Source organism: Castor canadensis, chromosome 9, assembly GCF_047511655.1.
Source record: "Castor canadensis chromosome 9, mCasCan1.hap1v2, whole genome shotgun sequence".
Lineage (NCBI taxonomy): Eukaryota > Metazoa > Chordata > Mammalia > Rodentia > Castoridae > Castor > Castor canadensis.
Genome location: NC_133394.1, coordinates 125,732,994 through 125,753,158, shown reverse-complemented (window position 1 = coordinate 125,753,158; position 20,165 = coordinate 125,732,994). Strand labels below are relative to the sequence as shown.

The window sequence follows — 20,165 nt, the reverse complement described above, 5'->3', positions numbered from 1 at the left end:
CTGTTCTTTAGAGCATGAATCAGAATTTTGAAAAAAATACAGAGAATAATTTTCAATCACTCAAAATTCAGTTAAACATTCATAGGTTTTGAAAGAGGATCATATGAAAGGGAAATGCAGCTTAAAGTGGTTACTGATATGAAAAATCACCTTTCCTATGTAGGCTTTTAAACCCTCTATTTTTCTGAACTTCTAAGTGAGGAATGAAGAACCACTTCTACCTAGGCTCACAGTTTTGTTTTCACTTATTCCTCTTTCCCAAAGTCAGATAATCTACAAATTTTGAAAATCTGTTCTTTACATGGCTTTCAGTTTGAACTGGTACCATCTAGACACCTTCAGCTGTTAACAATGATAATATATGGAAACTAGCTTCCTGTTTTTCAAAAAATCATTCCTAAAATATACACATATCAACCATGTCTACCTTCTCCTTTTGCAGTTTTCTAACACATTTACAGGAATTGATATAACTTCCTGTGGCTTTCAAGATTTAAAATTAAAAAGAGAACTTCTGGGGTTTTGGAGGGCTTGTCTTATGGCTGCTTCCCTAGCCACACATCTATTACTTATGTGAAATTACAGCAAGCCTCTCAGGTTAAAGGTTAGCAAATGTTAACTGCTTGAAATCAAACTACCCCAAATCTTACCAAATGGAGAAAACTTCTGAAGTTCGTCAGTGCAGGTAGCCGTTTCATATACAAGCATTGAATGAATTATGAATAAGAACACAGAAGGACCTTAACATCATACAGTCACATTGACAACCCAGTCCTCTTTCTATCTTATTCCCTCATCTTTGTGCTTATTTTTAACTCCTCTTGGCTACTGTGTAGTATGTTTTCTACACATGGCAACATGCAACCATGTTAGAGACAATCAGTGTTTACTTCTTCCAATAACCCAATCTTCAGATTCCCAGCATTAAAAGTTGAAAGGTAAAGACATTAGTAACTAAACACACAATAATTATACTTCAAATAAATTAATCTCTTTGCATTTATTTCATGTTTATCTAAACCATGTTTAAAGGTGGACAAACACTCACCTTAGCAAATCAACATTTTGTGCGGGCCCCATCAAACTCACATTGCAAAGAGTGGTTAGTTAAGAACTCAGTAACACATATAATCTTCCATATTAAAATTAAGATAATCAACAGAGAGACAAAGGTCTTTGGCCCTTTCATCCACCCCCTTCTCCCCTTGCTAAATATTCATCTTTCAGAAATATACCTAAACCACCCATACAGAAATTCCTTCCCTGATGATCCAATCCAAAACTGAGCACGAAGTTATTCCCTCAAAGCACCTCCTGCTTTCCTCAGCACTTAACACAATATCTAGTGTGTATATATGTATACATTTGTATATATATATATACACACACACATATATATTTGTTTAATGTCAGTCTCCCATACTCCTCCTTATGGTTTACAAGAACAAAGTCCAAGAATGTTTCATTTTCTTCTCTTTAGCCAACAACTAAACACAGAGATGAATGTGGCACTAAAAAAGAAACTGTCAAGTGAATATGATTAAGCATAGTCCTTTTAGAAACATGGTCAGGATGACAGAAAAATAAAACCTCTAACAGCCAGAACTCACCTATAATCACCAACTTCTAAAACAATGGTTGAGGAAAGTCAGGAAAACTTCTAAAAACACAAAATGAAATTCAAAATCTGCCGAAGTACAGAATGAAAACCTATTTTATGTAAGATTACTTACATCTATTTGGATTCATAAAGCTTTCTTAGAATTTTATCATCATCTAGATAAACAGTCTGAGGTCTGAGTCATCAAGAGCCTAATAGTTGTGTCTTCAGATCAGTGAGGAGGGAAGAAAGAGGGCAGAGAATTCAGCATTTGTTAGACCTGAGGATTAAGGACTCCACCATCTGACTAGTCATATCTCTCTCTCAGGCACAGTAATGCAAAACACATACTCTACCCTTGACTCTGAGAAAAGCCAAAGAGAGCTTCAGCCTACAAAAATGTCAGCCCCTGAGAAAGTCTCCCAACCATTTTAATCTTCTTAACTGACTAGTAACTATTTGATCTGTTCATTGATTTTTAAACTCAGTATTTTTAAGGATTATTAAACCTGTTCAGTAATCTATGGAGAAATGGTTAAATAAAATTCTAAACCATAAAGAAATGGAAGGAGGTCAGGTGTGGGGAGTATAAGCCTGCTATCCCAGCACTAGGGAGGCAAAAGCAGGAAGATCAGAAACTTGAGGCCAGCCTCAGTTATATAGCAGAGAAAACCTGGCTCAAAAAACAAAAAAAGAAAAGAAGTGGGATGAGAATCAAATGGTACAGCAGCTGAAAGAAATACCATTCTGTAGTTAGAGCTATTTTGCAATCCTACCACCAAAATGTCATTTCTGCCATTCATTCATCTAGCCAAGTCATCAAAACCCGTGAGTACTCACTCTGTAAACAGTACTTAAGGTTGCCTATCCATCTAGACCCCTCCTTTCCTTGTGGCCTTCCCATAAACCATTTTCTCTGCTTGGCTCCTGACATGGCTGGCTTCTTTCTTTCCTCCAGTTCTCAGCTTAAAGGTCATTTCCTCTAAATGGCCACTCATGGCCAACACACAAATCCTTCAGTCCCCATTGTTTTCTTGCTTCATTTCTTTACTTAACTGACACTTACCAAAAACTTTAATTATGTTTGGTTTGCTTTATGCATCTCCCATGTTAGCTTTGAGATCCTTGAGTACAGATACCAGTAACTGTCACAGGTCCTAGTGTACAAAATGTACTTTGTTAATATTTAGTGAATGGATTTTTCACTCAAAAATGCACATTTGATTTTGCACTTTACAAATATAGAAAAAAACAGCACAGAAACACTTCACCTTTAATTTCATTTTTTGCTTTTCTGAAGTCCTGAAGATGGGTATTTTTAATGTTATAAGATAAATGCTTTATAAACCCACTTTGCTATTAAAGAAAAATGAGACCCTACATTCAAAATTTAAAAGCTCACCATTAAATCTGAAGAAATTTTAAAACATATTCTTGATTTAAAATTTTTTATATCCAGTATCTCCCCAAAGCCCCTATCTCTCTGACCCTGGTAACCATCACTCTACTCTGTTTTCAGGAGATCAAGTTTTTAAGATTCCAAATATTAAGTGATGTTAAGTCAATTAGAAGTGTAAGTTCTGAAGATGCAGTGTACAGCATGCACCTACAGTTAATAAAGTGGTTTATACATGAAAATTGCTAAAAGATCACATCTTAAGTGGTCTCATCACCAAAAAAGGTGACTTTGTGGGGACAGTTTTGTCAATTATCTTGTTTGAAGTAATAATTTCATAATGTGTGTATACATATATTTCTTTGTCTTAAATATATACAGTGTTTATCAGGCATACATCAGTAAATCTGGGGGGGGGATACATATTGTTCTTTATAACATATTGTTTAATACTACTTAAAATGCAACATAACCAATTCAAGATGAATCTAAATTTTCATTTAGAGGGCAGGGGTGTGGCTCAGAGAGCTCTTGCCTTCCAAGTGGGAGGCCCTGAGTTCAAACTCCAGTACGGAAAAAACCTTTAGTTTATATAAACATTGAATATTCCATGTTGTCTATTAAATGTGTGAACATCGGATTAGCTCTTTGTTCATATGAACTTCCAAACTGAATTCTAAGAACTGGTTAACTAGAGATATGAATTTACACTTACCTATCTTTTCCCACAGTATTATTCCCCTTCCTAGCAAAAGAAAACTTGGATTTAACACTGTAAACCCTACAAATTAACCAAAATTTCCACTGAATTGTAAAATAAGGAAGTTCTTGAGAAACACTTTGCATCTACATTCCATGTAAAATTTTAATTTTTTTGTCTAAGTATAGTGGAAAATGCCTTTAATCCTAGCACTCCAGAGGCTAAGACAGGAAAATGGTGAGTTGCAGACCAGTGTGGGCTACTTAGTGAGTTTTAGGAAAGCCTGGACTATATGCTGAGACTCTTTCTCAAAAAAGAAATAAATATTATTTAGAAATATTTTAAGTGTTGTTTATCATACTAATTTTTTAAGAATTATTCTTTCTGTGCAAGAGATAAATATTTCACTTATTATTAACAAAGGTTTACTGGGTATTAGGCAACTAATCCCACTGGAATTATGTATGATTAAAATATATACTCTTAAAGTTGTTGAGGTACTTTAAAAGTTTTCACTGAAGTAAGTTACACCTTTCTCTTAAGTTTCATTAGCTTAATTTGATCTTTGAATGTCTAAAAAAAAGACAAAATAGAAAACACAGTGGCCTAGGCACCAGTGGCTCACACCTGTAATTCTACCTACTTGGGAAACTGAGATTGGGAGCATCTCGGTTCAAGACCAGCCCAAGTAAATAGTTTGAGAGACCCTCCCCCACAATGTCCAAAATAACCTAGTGTGGCTCAGTGCTATAGTGCCTGATTTGCTTTCCAAGTGTGAAGCCCTAAGTTCAAACCCATTCATACCAAAAAACAAAAAAGACAGTGTCACTTTAGCCTTTTTTTCTGCTATCATGTGATATAAATTAGATCTGAAATAACAATGCGTTGTAAAGAAGAAATTTTAGAGCATCAATCAATAAAGAACAATATTCACTAACAAAAATAGCAAACGCTTTGTTCCAGGCACTGTGCCAAGCCCCATGCAAATATCAAGTCATTTAATCCTCCAAACAACCACAGGAAACAAGTAATATTGTCCTCACTTTACTAAGAAAGGCAGAGAGTCAATGGTTGATTAAATAATTTCCCCCACATTGCGCAACTAGTAGAGGGCATATCAGGGAATCAAATCCAGACAGCCTCTTCCCAAGGACTATCCTCTTAACCACCACGCAAACCAGACAGCAGTGCATTTGATGGCAATTATCCTGCACACGACTATAGGTAGCAATAACATTTGACCTCCACATATTTTATAGGTGAGTTCAGTTTTACAAACTGCTTCACAATTCCTTCAGGAAAAAGAAAGGTGAAACAGACAAGAAACACATTAGACTGATTTTATCTTATTTTAGTTTTAGGGTTGTAAAGGGAAACATTTCTTTGGGAAGCTTTTTAAGGATAATTTCTAAGGCTTGTGCAGTATTATTGAACAATTCCTACAAACACTTCCCCTGAGCTCTGGTAGGGCAAGTGGTGTAAAGTTTCAACTGTTTTCACAAAAATGGCTTTACCACTTGGTGTCAGTTTTGTTGTCTCAAAATGTGCATCTTAAAAACTCATTTTTTTTAACAACAGTGTATACACACCCAAATTAAATCTCTATTTATGAAGTACTCACAAAAGGCAGTCATGTTTAATTTCATTCCTAAGTGCCAGCACGTTTTTTTTAAAATATTGTATTTCTAAACTTTAAAAAATGACTCAAAAATCTAACAAGCTAAACAATGATATTAATCTAAGGTGTGAGAGGCTACAAATTGTTACCTTTAAAACCCCATAACAGGGATTTCTGTCAAACGTATGCCTTTTATTAATCATGGTATATAAATCGTCAGAAACATATTTCTCAATTATTCTAAAAAAACCTTAAAGACAAAAGCTATCATCAGCATGGTATTCCATATTCATTTGCCTTGTTTATGGAATCCTAAAGAATGACATCACAATTTCTTATTCTCTCATCTATGTTAACGATACTCAATAAATTTGGAACTATTATAATCTTGAAAAGTTTAGAATTTTGTTTTTTTAGCTAGTTATTCATTTTCATTCAATTTATTTTATTCCAATTAGTATCTTAAGTATGAAGCTATTAAATTATGCAGTACAAGTAATGGAGTATTTTATATATAGATAGATGCAAGGAAATACTCCAATGTTTCTATGAAATGTCAGCACTTTTCTAAAGTCCATTTCCTCACTTTTAAGCAAATAAAAGAAATAATTTCCAAGAGCATATGAACTAAATGAGTTGAACAACAAAATAAACACAAAACTAAACTTTTCAAATCTACTCCATCTCAGCAATGCCTAACCCTTTAACTGAAGAAAAAAATATGTAACAGAAAGTTCCAGGAGTTAAAAGGACTTTTAGAAGTCAATGATAAAGCCTAAATTAAATTTATTCTTGCATATTTTAGATCATTGCATGTTATTTGTACATACTTAGGAAGTATAATGTGACAGTTCGATTTATGTATATACTGGGTAATGATCAGCTAGGGTTAATTAGCATTCCATTGCCTGAAACTTTCATAATTTCTTTCTGGTGAGTCCATTCATACTCCTCTCCTTAACCTTCTGAGCTATATAATGCATTATTGTTAATTATATCCACACTGCTGTGATACAGAACACTAGAGCTTATTCTTTCTATCTGACTATAACATGGAACTCCTTGACCGAGCTCTCTCTCTCTCTCCCACTCTGTCTCTGGTAATCATCATTCTACTCCCAACTTCTGAATCAACTGTTTAAGGTTCCACATATAAGTCTTTCTGTACCTGGCCTATTTCCCTTAACACAGTACCTCCCAGGTCCATCCATGGTGTTGCAAATGTCAGGATTTCATGGAAAGCCTGAATTTTAAAGTGCAACAACAATTTTTTTTAAATGACACAAAGGGCTTACTGCTTTTCTGATATAGTAGATAAAATTCTGTGTTAAAAGAGCTACATCTCTTTATTTATGGAGTCATCCTTTGAAAACAACAACATAAGCCAGATTCCAGTTAAGACGATCGACTAAAAGTCTGCATTTATTTCTACTCCTCCCCCAAATATAAATAATTACATTGAAGCCAACAATGAACAGAGAAGAGATGACAGTAATGATATTTAGAAATCCCAGAAAGAGTGATAAGAAGTAACTGTGCAGACTTCAAAGGGCCAATTGCCAATGGAGAGTGGGATCTAACTAAGAAGAAAACCAATTCATCCTACAGGCCCTTGAAGAATCTCAGGAAATAGAGGCTCCAAGTACAGCAAGTCCCCGCTTAACCTAGGTTTCACTTTCTACAGTTTCAGTTGACCACATTCAGCCAGAGTTCAAAAAAAATCAAATGAAAACTTGAAGAAATAAACAATTCATAAGTTTTAAATGATTTTAATTCAAGCATAATTATAAGTATTCTACTTTACTGCTAATTATTATCACTCTCTTCCTATAGCTATTTTAAAATTATACTTTATCACAAGGAAGCATGGATAAGGAAATAATGATAGTACACATAGGTTAGGTTCTGTCCATGGTTTCAGGCATCCACTGAGGGTCTTGGAACCTCTCCCCAGAGGATAAAGACAATGCTGTAACTCTAAAAGTCACCATGAAAGCCAAGACAGGTAGCTGAGAATATCTGAACATACTTGAAAGGCAATTTAAGGAGTAAACTTGCAACCCCTATCACTCTATCCCAGATCCCCTCCCTTAGTTCACAATACTGGAAATGTACCCTCCCTCTCAACAGAAGAGTAGTGTTATTCACTAGAGAGAGTAAAACATGGGCTCTCTGCACTGGTAGACTCAGGCATGGCTGAAAAGACAGTCTTTAAAAAAAAGAAACCAATAAAAATCTATGCCACAAGTATTGATGCTCACAGTCCTTCCTCTTTACTAAGGTCCCCAAAAGTTGGCTATCATACTTAGACCTCTCAGGATGGAGATTCATTTCAAAGACACTAGCATGAAGATTCTCTGAGAAAACACATTAAGGAAAGGCCAAGCATGGCCACCTTATGAGATGCAGGAGACAAGAGACCATGGTGCCTACAGAGCTTCCACTCTGCTCCATGGCATTTCATTAGTATGTGATCATCCCAAGACTAGCAAAACATGGGAGTAAAACACCTCTATAGTAAAAGGTGAGTAAAGAGCCTCTCCTTCTCCCTCTCCCCAAATTAAAGGTAATAGACTTTACAGAAAAGAAAAAAAAGCTTCAAAACAAAAGTATTAGTCAGGCATAATGGTACACACCTGCACCTGTAATCCCAGCACTGCGGAGGCTGAGGCAAAAGGATCATGAATTTGAGACCAGCCTAGGCTACATCATGAGACCCTGCCTCAAAAAGTACTAATATCCTCAGAGAGGGAAGAAAATATATCATCTCCATGAAACGATAACAGTATACCATAAAAAGAACAGTCAAAAGAAAGTGCTTTATATAGCAAATACAGGACAACAAAATACAAAAGTGAATTAGGAAAAGCAATTGAAGAAACTTTCCTGCCAATAAAAATGGAAAATGGAAATGCTAGATTTTACTTTTTGCAGTACTTCTGATTAAACCCAAGGCCTAACACCCAGCTAGAATTTTATCAGTGTTTCAGAACAGGTGGTGCAACACCAAACTACCAGAAATTCCAGAAAGAAAAAATAGAAAAGGTACAAAAAAATAAAGGAGTAAAATGAAAAAAACTCCTAAAACTCAAAAACGATATATATTTCTCACATTTTTATTTTTATAATATATACATAGATACATAAAATGGTTCAAGAGTCAGATTTTTCAGTATTAGCTCAAAAATACCGGAGATGTAGAAGAGCATGGATTGCGAATCTGGAGGTACTATTATTTCTCGTGAGGATTTGTGAGGCAAATTATCTATTAACATGCTAAGGGAAAAACAAAAGACATGCAAGGTCTCAAAAAACTTACCTTCCACCTACTTTTGCTCAGGAAGCCTTAAAAAAAAAACTGAGCTTTACCCAAAGAAGTGGGAATGCAAGTGGAGAGACAATGTCGTGAGATTCAGGGAGGCATAGAAAATCCCCAAGACAGTCACAAGGAGGAGAGAGTGACTGCTGTACACAGAACAAGGGAACAATCAACCCACACTAATGAGTTCTCCTATGAGGCTGCAGGATGACGAAACTGACAGGTTTACGTCTCTGGTTATCCCAGAGGTTTATATTTTTGGGGAAGAATTTTTGTATATAAATCGACAAGTACATAAAAATTAAGCAGGCAAAAAGAATGAATGATTATTAACGCCAAAGAAAAATGGAAGTCGTAAGTGAAAGAAACATGAATAGTCCTGTACTACATAGTTCTAACATGTATACCAAACATAGAATAAGAAAGTACAGAAGGGGATTAGGAAACGCAACAGAAGAAACTGTTATAAATGTTATATGATGATAGCACTGATCGGTGTAAGAATATAAAACTTAATTACAGATACAATCTAAATATTTTGTATAATCATGTTAAAAGGATGAGAGAGAGGAGATGGATTTACACTAGTGGGAAAGTAAAGGATGGTGGTGAAAATAAATTGATGTTCCATGGTGCTACACCCACAATTAATTCCTAACACTGAAAAGTCAAAAAAAATCAGAATAAAGTATTATTAAGATATATACTGGAAAACAAATAGCAATATAAACCACTGAAAAAGTTGGTAATAAATGCTTGAGGAGATACGTTTGACCCAACTTAAGCATTACATAATGAATGTATGTACTGAGACGTCATTAGCCCACTATGGGTTCAACTTTTATGTTTTTATGGATTAGTTAAAAACTAGGCTTGGAGTGTAGCTTAGAAGCTCAGCACATGTAAACCCTGGGTTCAACCACCAGCATAAATAAACACATCCATTAATTAATTTGATATACAAATAAATGACAAATTTGTAGGTGAATGTCTTTTATTAAAAAGTTCAAGGGGCTGAGAAGTTGCCATTTTTAATACACTATGTAGAAGCTGCTAACAATTAAAACATATGCTTTTATAACAATCAAAAAATGTTGAATTTTAAAAAGTTCAAGAATGAAGAGATGATTTACCTTATATCTGTAAAAGTAAGCACTGACCAGGACTCTCCTTCAGTAACATTATCAAAGGTCACCTGCAATGAAACTGTTCATCTGATGAGAAAGAAAACTGAGGTTTACTGAACAATTAAGTGCCAGGCCCAGAGGTATCTCCTTTTCCACAGAGGGAGTCTTGATCTTGACCTTACACTTTTCTGTGGGAAATGGCAGTACTCGGAGCCACACAGGCTAGAACACAAGACAGCGAATGATGTCTTGACAGCTCTAATTTCAGGCTGAGTGCTGTCCCCTCATTCACTTTTCTATGGCCAGACTGACCAAAACGAATTATCCAGGTTACTTTAATGAAGAATAAAGCTAAGACTTTTTTTCCTCAAACTGCAAATAAAGTATTGAAGTGTTTTATTCCCTTGTCAAAATTTTTACATGTGATCTGAGAAATGGCCAACTCACTTTCCAGGATAAAATGACACCATTTATCAAGGATTGAAGGTTCAATTTTAAGCACTACCAAGTGATTGATATGTAATATCTTGGACACGAAGAGACATGTTGGCTTTCACACCTGCTTTCTAACCTCAAGACAGAATTGCCAGGCAATGCAAGGCACTCCAACACTCCACCTACCAGGAAGCAGAATCGCACATAATAGCAGCCTTAGAGAAGGGATACTGGCTGGGAAATGAGTCGGTGAGAAAGGCACCAACAGCATAAATTCTAAATTCCCACCAACTCACAGGCTACCAGCAGGCAAGTGGCTTAATCTCTCATTGTTTGGGATCCCTTGACCATTGACTTTTTCATTTTCATTAGTTCTCTGTTCAACCTGAACATGTATTTTACTGGGTGCTTCTCCATTCTGGTGCTAGAGCACAATTTCATCTTCAATAAAATAATGCCCACATCCACTCTGTTCTCAACCCCAGCTCTCCAGACATAACCTACCTCAGTGCCTTTTCACTCCTTTTGGCCAGAAAAGCAGTTCAGCTAAAAATGCCAATTAAAAATCTTATCCGTTTTCCAAAGGACAGTTACAACAGCGACCTCTCCTCTTGGGAAGTATTTAAAGAAATGTTCTCAAGGTCCTGAAACCTCAAGACTCTGTACTCTCTGACCCTTTCTGTTTTACTCTCTAATTGGTTTTATTGCTTTATGTGTTTTTTTCTGCCCTAAATGGAAACTACAAAAAGGTAAAAAGGATATCTTGCTCATGTACATATCCAACCCCACCAATTCTTAAACACATGTACACTCAAACTACTGAGCTAACCTCAGGTGTTTATCCTCTCTTGTCCTAGGTTCATGGTGCTACATTAATTTTCCCCAAGGTAAAAAAGCTAATTTTTTTTTAAAAAGAGAAATTCACCTGAGTAAGAAGCAAAATCTTTTTTAATACACATCTCAGTTTTCATAAATGTGCTCAGTTATTATGCTGACCACACAAGCACTGTCAGAAACAGTAAAGTTAAAAAGCTGTGAAAGCATTTCCTGGCATGGATGTTTTAAGAGATTTCAATCTGTGCAAGTCCTAAAAGAGATACAGGACTTTCCACAAAGCAACTCTCAGGACATCTCCTCACAGTGAAATATGAGGAAAATACCAAAACAAACCATATGCAGTCTTTCATACTGGTATCTACACAGATATGAAGCAATTCAAATTATGAATTACAGCTTTTATTCATTAATTACATAAAGGAAGGGAACATCCTCAAAACCCAGTGAGACAGTCTTCAAGCTTATCCTGCATAAGTTTTCTTTGGTGTTACTGGGAATCAAATCCAGGGTCTCGCTTATGCTGGGCTGCTGTCTATCGCTGAGCCTACATCCCCAGACCAGCTTTCATCAAACAAGTTTTTAAAGCAATAGTCTTAGGCTATATTATACTTAGATCATTCAGATATTTAGGTAACTTTTCATACTTAAGCTCAACTAGAAATCTTTCACTATTTCTTTTGTTTCATGATGTTATGTTACACCATTATTATCTTAACAAAACTATGTACAGTTTTCACATACTGTGCATTAATTCAGAATTTGTACTTTTATTTCAAAAGCAAATAGACCGCTGACCGTGTAAAACAGGTCCAGGTTGTTCATTTTATTATCATTAATGTCATTCATGAGTGAGGACAGCTTCAAACAGTTCCTGGAAAAGTACAAACTGGAATGTGGCTGGTTTTATTTTAATACTGTAGTTTGATCATTTATGTTCATGTCAAAGGGAAAAACACGATTATGAATAAAAAAAACTGAGATTCACTGTTCTGTAACATATACCAGTGCTCTCCACGGCACTTGGATATTTTCATCCATTCATGCAATGTTGAGCTTACCAGTTTGTATTATAAAGTACCTATAAATTAAAAACACTGTTATTTCAGAAAAAAACTTTAAATTATGTTTAATACTAATTTTTTACTGGTTCATTTGACAACAAATATTAAGCATCTACCTGAGACTGGGCAATTTTTTTGACGAGGAGATTGCAGTAAACAAAAGCAATGTAGATGACTGTCCCTATGGAGCTTATACGGAATAAATAAATTTTCTAGTATATGAGCCCTGTAAAAAAAAACAAAGCAATCAAGGAGCAGGACATGGGGGAAATAGTTGTAATCTTAAATAATTTTCTGCCTAAATACAAAGGAGACATTACAGCAAGAATTTGAAGCCTGGCATGCCTGTCATTCCAAATACTGGGGAAAGTCGGTAAAGGCAGAGGACTGTAAATTCAAGACCAGCCTGAGTACAAACCAAGTTCAAGGTGAACCTGGGCTACACAGTGAGACTGTGTATCAAACACACACACACAAGGGCTGTGGCTCAAGTAGAAAAGTACTTGCTAAGCAAGTGCAAGACTGAGACCAATCCCCAGTACCAAAAACAAAACAAAAAAAGAACTTGCAAGAGTTAAGGACCAGGCCACAATGCTCTGTGGGGAAAAAGTATTTTAAGAAGAATGAAGAGCAAATGCTCTTGCAAAAAGAATCTTGCTTTTTATTACTTTTACATTTAATAGAACAATAGAAAGTAGTTCCCCTATTTTGTTGCCTGTCAGGTTATATTTTTCTATTTGAGGTTCAGGGGAGATGGAGTACAATGATTTTATAAGAGACTTTAGCCAACCATGAAATCTGGATTATGCTTTTATGGACTATGAGTCAAATTTGTCCTACCACCTGTGTTTATAAATAAAATTTTATTGGAAGTCAGCCCCATTCATTGGTTTACACAATGAATGAACTAAGTTGAATAGTTGCAATAGAAAGCATGTGGCTATAAAGCTTAAAATGTTGACTATCTGACCCTTTCTAGGGTCAGCTTTCTTGCTGGCATATACTCTATGGAATTCAGAAGCCATTTCAACTGTGTAACTTGCACCCATCATTCATGTGACCATGAGTGAAACAACACTCAGCAAACTCCGTAAGGAATGAGGAGGCATCACTTTGCCTAATTGGTGAGTATCCTAAAGAACCTCAAAATTAGGAAAGGAAAGATTTTAAATTCTACATAGAACCTAATAAATAATGTTTTGTAGACAATTACATGTATTTCAAGTCATAGCAATACAATCACATAGAAGAGTTTTTAATGTTCTTGGTGGAAAAAGTAAATCATTTGCTTTCCTATCTCCATTCATACTCTGGTAATCAGGAGAAAACTTTTAAGCCAGGATACATTTTCCTTAAACCAGAAAAATAAAACCTGAGAAAACTTACAGCATCTAACCTTAGGCATGTTCAGCTTAGAAAGGATGGAAAATCAACGTTTTCACAAAATAGAAGGAAAATGTTCCAATTGTCCAAGAGGTGGCCAAAAATGGACAAGCTTTCTTAATGTGCCTGCAGCATAAACACAACAAAACTATAGAGAATAAACCACCACCAGCATCCTTGAAGGAACCCCCAGCAGGGTGCGCTGTACTAAGTTGGCTGACTTTCTGTGATGCTTTGAGATACTACTTGGGTCTCCCTCAACACTTAAATTTTACAGAAATGCAGATTTGAGAATATTCAAGCTCACACCTTCACTACACCAGTATGTAATGCTTTACTGCTGACTCACAGTTTTGATGCTTAAATGTGCTTTTGCCAATAATGATGGAAAACACATAAAGCACCCTACTTCATCATCACAATGTAGTCAGAAAAGAAGGACACGAAACAATGCAATCTAAGCAGCACACTACTTCCAGTGAATTCAAAATCTAGCTTTATAAGAAGACACAAACATATAAACCACTAACCATGAAATTACTGACCATAAAACTTGTGAATATTTTATTTTTTAAGAAATATAATTCCTACTCCTACTAGTCATCATATGCTTTTCTCTGTAATTCTAAAATTATTTTAGACTAAACAAGTCTTTGTAGAAATGAACTATATTTTCCAGGGAATAGAAGAGAAAGTCAGCAAAGTGTAGGAACTCACCAAATTAAGATACTTCAATGTGAGAATTTTAATCCCAAATTAATTTGATAATTCATAAAGAACATTTCAAGTAAATACTTCAAGGAAAATTTAAAAATCAGGTTTAAGAAAACAATTCTAACTCAATAATCCTTCTCCAAAGATTTCTCAGTTCAATAAACACAATGCATAAGGGACAGACGTTTCCTTGTAAACATGTGAAATGATAAATCTACTTTAAAAGTATAATATCCAAGGGACTCAAATTTTCTGAGAAACATATAAAAATCAGAATAAATCAATAACAGTGAAGATCTAAATCTAACAATGATGTAATTTTCCCAAACTACAATAAGCCTTGTATTCTCAAACAAAACACTGTTATAATATGAGCAAAATCCAAACAGTGTGGGCTGTTAATGTTAACTTAGTCAGTATTGTTTTTCTTTGCTACAAAGTGGGATGCAGCATAGTACGTTTTGATGTGATGTTAGAAACCAACACTAAGAACTTAAATGTGTGAGGTCTTAACTTTCAGTTTTGTTATTCAGAACCTTAATACACTGTGGCACTGAGCACATCTTCTTTATGTCTAACAGATAACATTTTCAAATGTGTACTGAGAATCCCATAAAAATTCCATGGATGAGAAGGTGTGTGTGAGGGGGGCAGGGATTGAGATGAGATCGATATAGAATCCTGCCAGGTTTAAAAACAGATAAACTTGAATTTTTCAAAATATGCTACTTATGAAATAAAAACAAATGAATAAATACATACCCTTGGGGAGACAGTTTGTCTAGCCATCCAGATTTAACCTTCATTGCAGAAGATCCATAAAAACAGGCATAGGGAGAGATAGCGTTGGAGGAAGTGGTTAATGAGTCAGCATTTCCACTTGTTGCGCTTAAAGGATAACTGTGCCTATTTACCGGATCCAAATTCAATGTTTTCTGAGTCCTAGATTTAGATGCCTTTGAATTTTTTCTTCTTAAACTCTGAAAGCATTCTTCTACTGTTGAGTATTCTGATTCAGAAGCAGAGTCTCTTACAAGATTGTTTACACCTTCTCGAGGTATCCAAATATCTTCCACTTTGTCTTCACTTACTTTCTCCCTCCTGTTATCATAGACGCTAAATAGAAAGAAATGATATTACTGAAAAACTATTTTTTTCACTGGTAAATAACAAATCATAGAAACTTAAGGCCAGGGGAAATCTCAGACTTCAGTTATCCAATCTGACAATTTTTTAAACCAGAAAAACTAATAGGAATCTTTAATTGTCCAATGATACACTAGAACACTACTAAAAGTTTTACATATAACTTGCTTTGGTTCCTTTTCAGGAGGCTGAGTGCAGACAGTAAGGATGGAGACTGACCACAGTTTTTGCATTACAATTTAAATATCGTCACAAATACAATTAGATGTCCAAACCAATCTCAACAAATCTCTCATCATCAGCTCTCATCATAAACCACTAACTCATCTGTTTGGAACTATTATTTCCAACTCACTGATTCAAGGACTCCATGTTCCACTATGATGTAGTAAAAGAGAGAGTAATCTGACTGCTCAGAACTTCAGTGCTATGTTGCAATGCTAATGAGGAAAATGCTGTACCCACAGGGCTAGCAAACAAAAAGAAAAAGTCAGTGTGTATTCAGAAGATAAAAGCTACATAAGGAGCTAGTTAAGATGGAATGTATTCATCTTAACTAAGCATATTCCTATAGATTTAAGGAAGGACTTAATAAATTCACTCAGTGGGTAACTTATATAAAATAATACTCAAGGAAGTTTTTGCTAATACATGAAATTAATATGCCCAGAGTCAAATAACATCCTTCTGGTTACAGTGTCCTCCTAAACACTGAGATTTTCTTAAAGAATGATTTAACCTAGTCCTTCCACATTTTGTATTATAGTAGATTCATATCAAATGCTTACTGAAGATACTCATTATTTAGTTTTAATTTAAGGAAACTCACAACAGCATTAGGCTCAGAAAATGAAACAAATGGAAAATAAAATAAGTATTAGATAATGACTCAGTTTACCAAGAAGTCTCAATAAAATTTAAGTCAGTAACTGTAAATTCTGCTTAATTTTGTTTGTGATTCAAATAACAGAGTAATCGTCCAATGTTCTCTCAAAGACGAACCTCTCACAGAAAGTACACATCACATTTGTAAGCTTCTACAGCTCAATACCATTTTACACTGCCTTTATCTCCTTTAACTTAATATAACTTCCCATCTTTAAGAGGCAATCACAACCACCACATATTTGCCAGGTTGGGCAAAGGGAATGATTGTAGGTAGGAGAAGGCAAAAAATAATCAAATATCACTACCTACTCAATATATAAACTATAATTCAGTTATTAAAATGGGTCTCTGAAAGGAAAGCCTTGAAATTGCCCAGGTAAACTATTTTCTTTGGAATACAATATAATTCCATGAACAAAAAGTACATATTTTAAAATAAGAATTTATTCTAAAGAATGAATCATCGCTAGTCATGATGTCATACCTTGATTGGATTAAAAAAGAGTTCCTTGCAGTGGATGCTTCCCCTTGAAGTGTTTCTTCTTTGGTCCAAAATTCGTTCTTTATAGATCTCTTCTATTAAAAAAAAGAAAAACTTTCATTGTTTTGCCCTTTGGGGATGTTTTAGTGAGGCAGTATTTTTTAAAGATCTTTAATATCTGAGTTTAGTTTTATTAAATGTTTAATTTCTTAGGTTAGCTTTCATTAAAAAATAATTTAATTAGATAGTCTTCATTAAGCAACAATCTTTGATGCCTTTTTCACTATTATATTTAAATCATCAACTCGTTTCAACTTAGAAAAGAGGATGACAAGAAGAAAACTCATGTACTTTTACTCCCCAGCTATATGTTTTACTTGTAGCTTATAGTAAACTTATATGGTTACTTCTCTTTATGAATACCAAGAAATAAAACAGCAAAAGAGTAAAAACACTAGAAAGGAAAGCCTGAGTAATAAACTAAATAATTAAAATGTATAAACAATCAGAAGCCTGAGCACTTAGGAACTCTGCATTGGGGACAAGGCAAAGCAAAACCTAGAGAGTTTTTTGTGTTCTATGTCCTTTTTTTTCTTTAATACAGTAAGTTCACCTTGTGGCAAAATTTTAAAATTTACTATCCTACATTCCTAAAATCAAAGTGAAAATGTGTTTTTATGATAAATATTTAATGATGTAGGCTTATCATAATTTTACTGAACAGAAATTTTACTATCTAGAAATCTCATTCCTCAATATAATGCATTCTTCAAATAGCTTACAGAAAAATGAAAAAGTACATATAATCAGAAGGGTGAAGAATTGATTATGGAAAAAGAAAATAAAATGTATGGGACTAACCTTAGAGTTTTCTAGTTTCTGGAAGAGAAACGTCTCTCCATAAGGAAAAATGGAACATGAGTTCTCTTCATTTGAATCTTTTGGGGGAGATTACAGAATGAGAATGGAGAAAATGAATAATGTGAAGATCGGGGGAAATGAAATAAAACCATATATGTAATTACTTTATAGCAATATCACAATTTAAGCTTCATCTTCTCAGGATCAAAAATTATGTGCACAATTCTAACCCCCTAAATCAACTCTCCCCGTGGTGTTCTTAACACACCACTCATTGTACACATTCCTCATTTCACAACTATGACCCTAATTCTTAAATCATAACCTGTGACCTATCCTCCTGATGACTTCTAAGATCCACACTAATACAACCAAGAACATTCCCAGGTAGAACTGAGATTGCCATGTGCCATATAACACTAATTCCTAAATAAGAGAATGTTCTAAATGGCAAGGTCTCAATTCTAATGTTCAATAACAGGTCATTAACATAACAGCCAGGTGTCACTGAGAAATCTCAGAATCCATTTAATATAAGCCCTGTAACACCACAGCTACTAACATTCCTGCAAATAAATTATTTCAAGAAAACTTCCACCATCCTTGAACTACATTTACACTTATCTCCAAGAAAGAACTCTCAGTACTTGCATTTCTGAAAGGGCAAACTTTTTCAAAGGTAGGGTGGCCAATCATTTGCCATTTTACTGTCAGGAAGAATGTTCCTGAACTTGTTTAAGAATTTTCAAAAAGAAAGAAAAGTCTCTGCCAATGATGCATTTACCAGAACAATATCAGTCCTTTCCCGTTACCATGGCAAAAGCACTTTCTATGCATCTCTGTCCTATAGCTCAGACTGCCAGAAACCATTTATTTTAGTTAAATGCCCTCAACTGTGACTAATGATAAATGAAGCTTGTATAAAAAATTCTTTTCTTTACACATGTACAAACTTCTAGGAGTGTGAGTATGTATTACTGTCTTTTATTCACTCACTTTTAAAGATTCAGAAGTACTATGAACACAGGCTGACAAATATTCCCGTGATTCCCACTCCACAAGTGGCTGCCCTCTCAATCACAATTTTAACACATTTTCAAGACTATCAAATTAGTAGGAACTACTTTATAGAGAACTTAAACACAAAGACTCACTTTTCAGTGTCACAGACTTTTCAGTTGAGGTAGTAACATTTCTTCTCTCACGGAAATAGCTTAAAAAAAGAGGGAAGAATTACGAGTTACTGCATGCTGTCTTAAGAAAAGGGTTTATTATAGAAACACACATTCTTTGGGTAGAAACACCAATGGACAAAATAAGTCTGATCTGAAACAAGCAGAATGGCTAAATTCCACAATGTGTGCTTTTTTTATCTCTCTCCTTTCTTTAGTTTTCTTTGTAGCATGTATTCTTCTACCTAGCATTAAACAAGAGATTTCACTGCGTTTTATAAGGATTTGTTTCTTATATCTATAATTCACAAAAGTCAATGTATTTGTCCAATGTTAGCATGTAAATTATTTCAAAACTGCTATCATACTTCTGAAACAAATTTACTAATGAGATTTCAGTATTTACATAGTTTTTGTCATTAACTTTATAATAGTCAATAAAAATGCGTCTGATTCTATAAAAATAATATAAAAATACAACCCCACAACCTGTTTTCAACTACCTCACAGATTGGGGAGACTAATATTACAAACATTTAATAGTAATATAAAATAACTGCAATGAAAAGGTGACTACTGTGGGAGCAGAGGGTCACAGTGCCTACTCCTATATGAGAGTTCTATTTCTCCACCAACAGGGAAGGATCCGAATACCCTTCACTTCTCTTAGATATGTATCTGCCCAAGTAATTAGAAGCTAGGAAACAATAAAGGTAAGAATAAAAATCAGTGACAAAGAGTATGGACAAAATTTTAAGCTCAATATACCAAAATTAGGTCTTTAAAAAAATCCATAAAATTGACAGACTTCAGTGAAGGAAAAAGTAAGAGACAAAAGATAAATATAACCAAAGTCATAAATGGAAGAGAGCACATCACTACAAACACTAAGAATATTAATGGCATAATTGTGATTTATTAAGGAAAAATTATGAAGTTAGGTCAAAAACTTAGAAGAAATGGATAAATTCCTTAAGAAACTCAAACGATCACATCTGACAGGATTAAATAGAAAATCTAAATAGCCCTATATTTTTTAGAAAAGAGAACTTGGTAATTAATCACCTACCCATAAAAATACTCCAGGCCCAGATACTCCACTGGTAAAAGCCGAGAAATTTAAAGAAGAAATGACATTGACTCTATGTAATCGGGGTTGGGGAGAAACAGTGGAGGAGAAAATATTTCCCTACTCATTTTATAAAGCCAATATGACTGACAACTAACCAGTCAAAAATATAATTATAGATAAATATTCCTCAGAACATAGATGTAAAGTCATCAACAAAATATTAGCAAATCAAATTCAACAATATATAAAAAGGATAAGATAATAGGACCAGGTGAGATTTATCCCCAAGAAACCAATATTGGTTTAACACTGGAAAAAAAAATATAACTCACCACATTAACAAAATTTAAAAAAA

At 34.6% G+C, this 20,165-nt stretch overlaps 1 protein-coding gene across 7 annotated transcripts in view; it reads right to left on the bottom strand.

The window, feature by feature from the left end:
- The window catches only part of Arap2 (ArfGAP with RhoGAP domain, ankyrin repeat and PH domain 2), a 235,389-nt gene that overhangs the window by 139,255 nt on the left and 75,969 nt on the right, over positions 1-20,165 (bottom strand). For 6 of the 7 annotated variants that reach the window (XM_074042487.1, XM_074042484.1, XM_074042483.1 and 3 more), the window contains exons 3-6: positions 18,721-18,779; positions 17,567-17,643; positions 16,709-16,800; positions 14,953-15,306 (exon numbers count right to left, since the gene is read on the bottom strand). In XM_074042487.1, the coding sequence (XP_073898588.1) occupies positions 14,953-15,306; positions 16,709-16,800; positions 17,567-17,643; positions 18,721-18,779 (582 nt within the window). The other variant, XM_074042489.1, reaches the window with a different exon arrangement.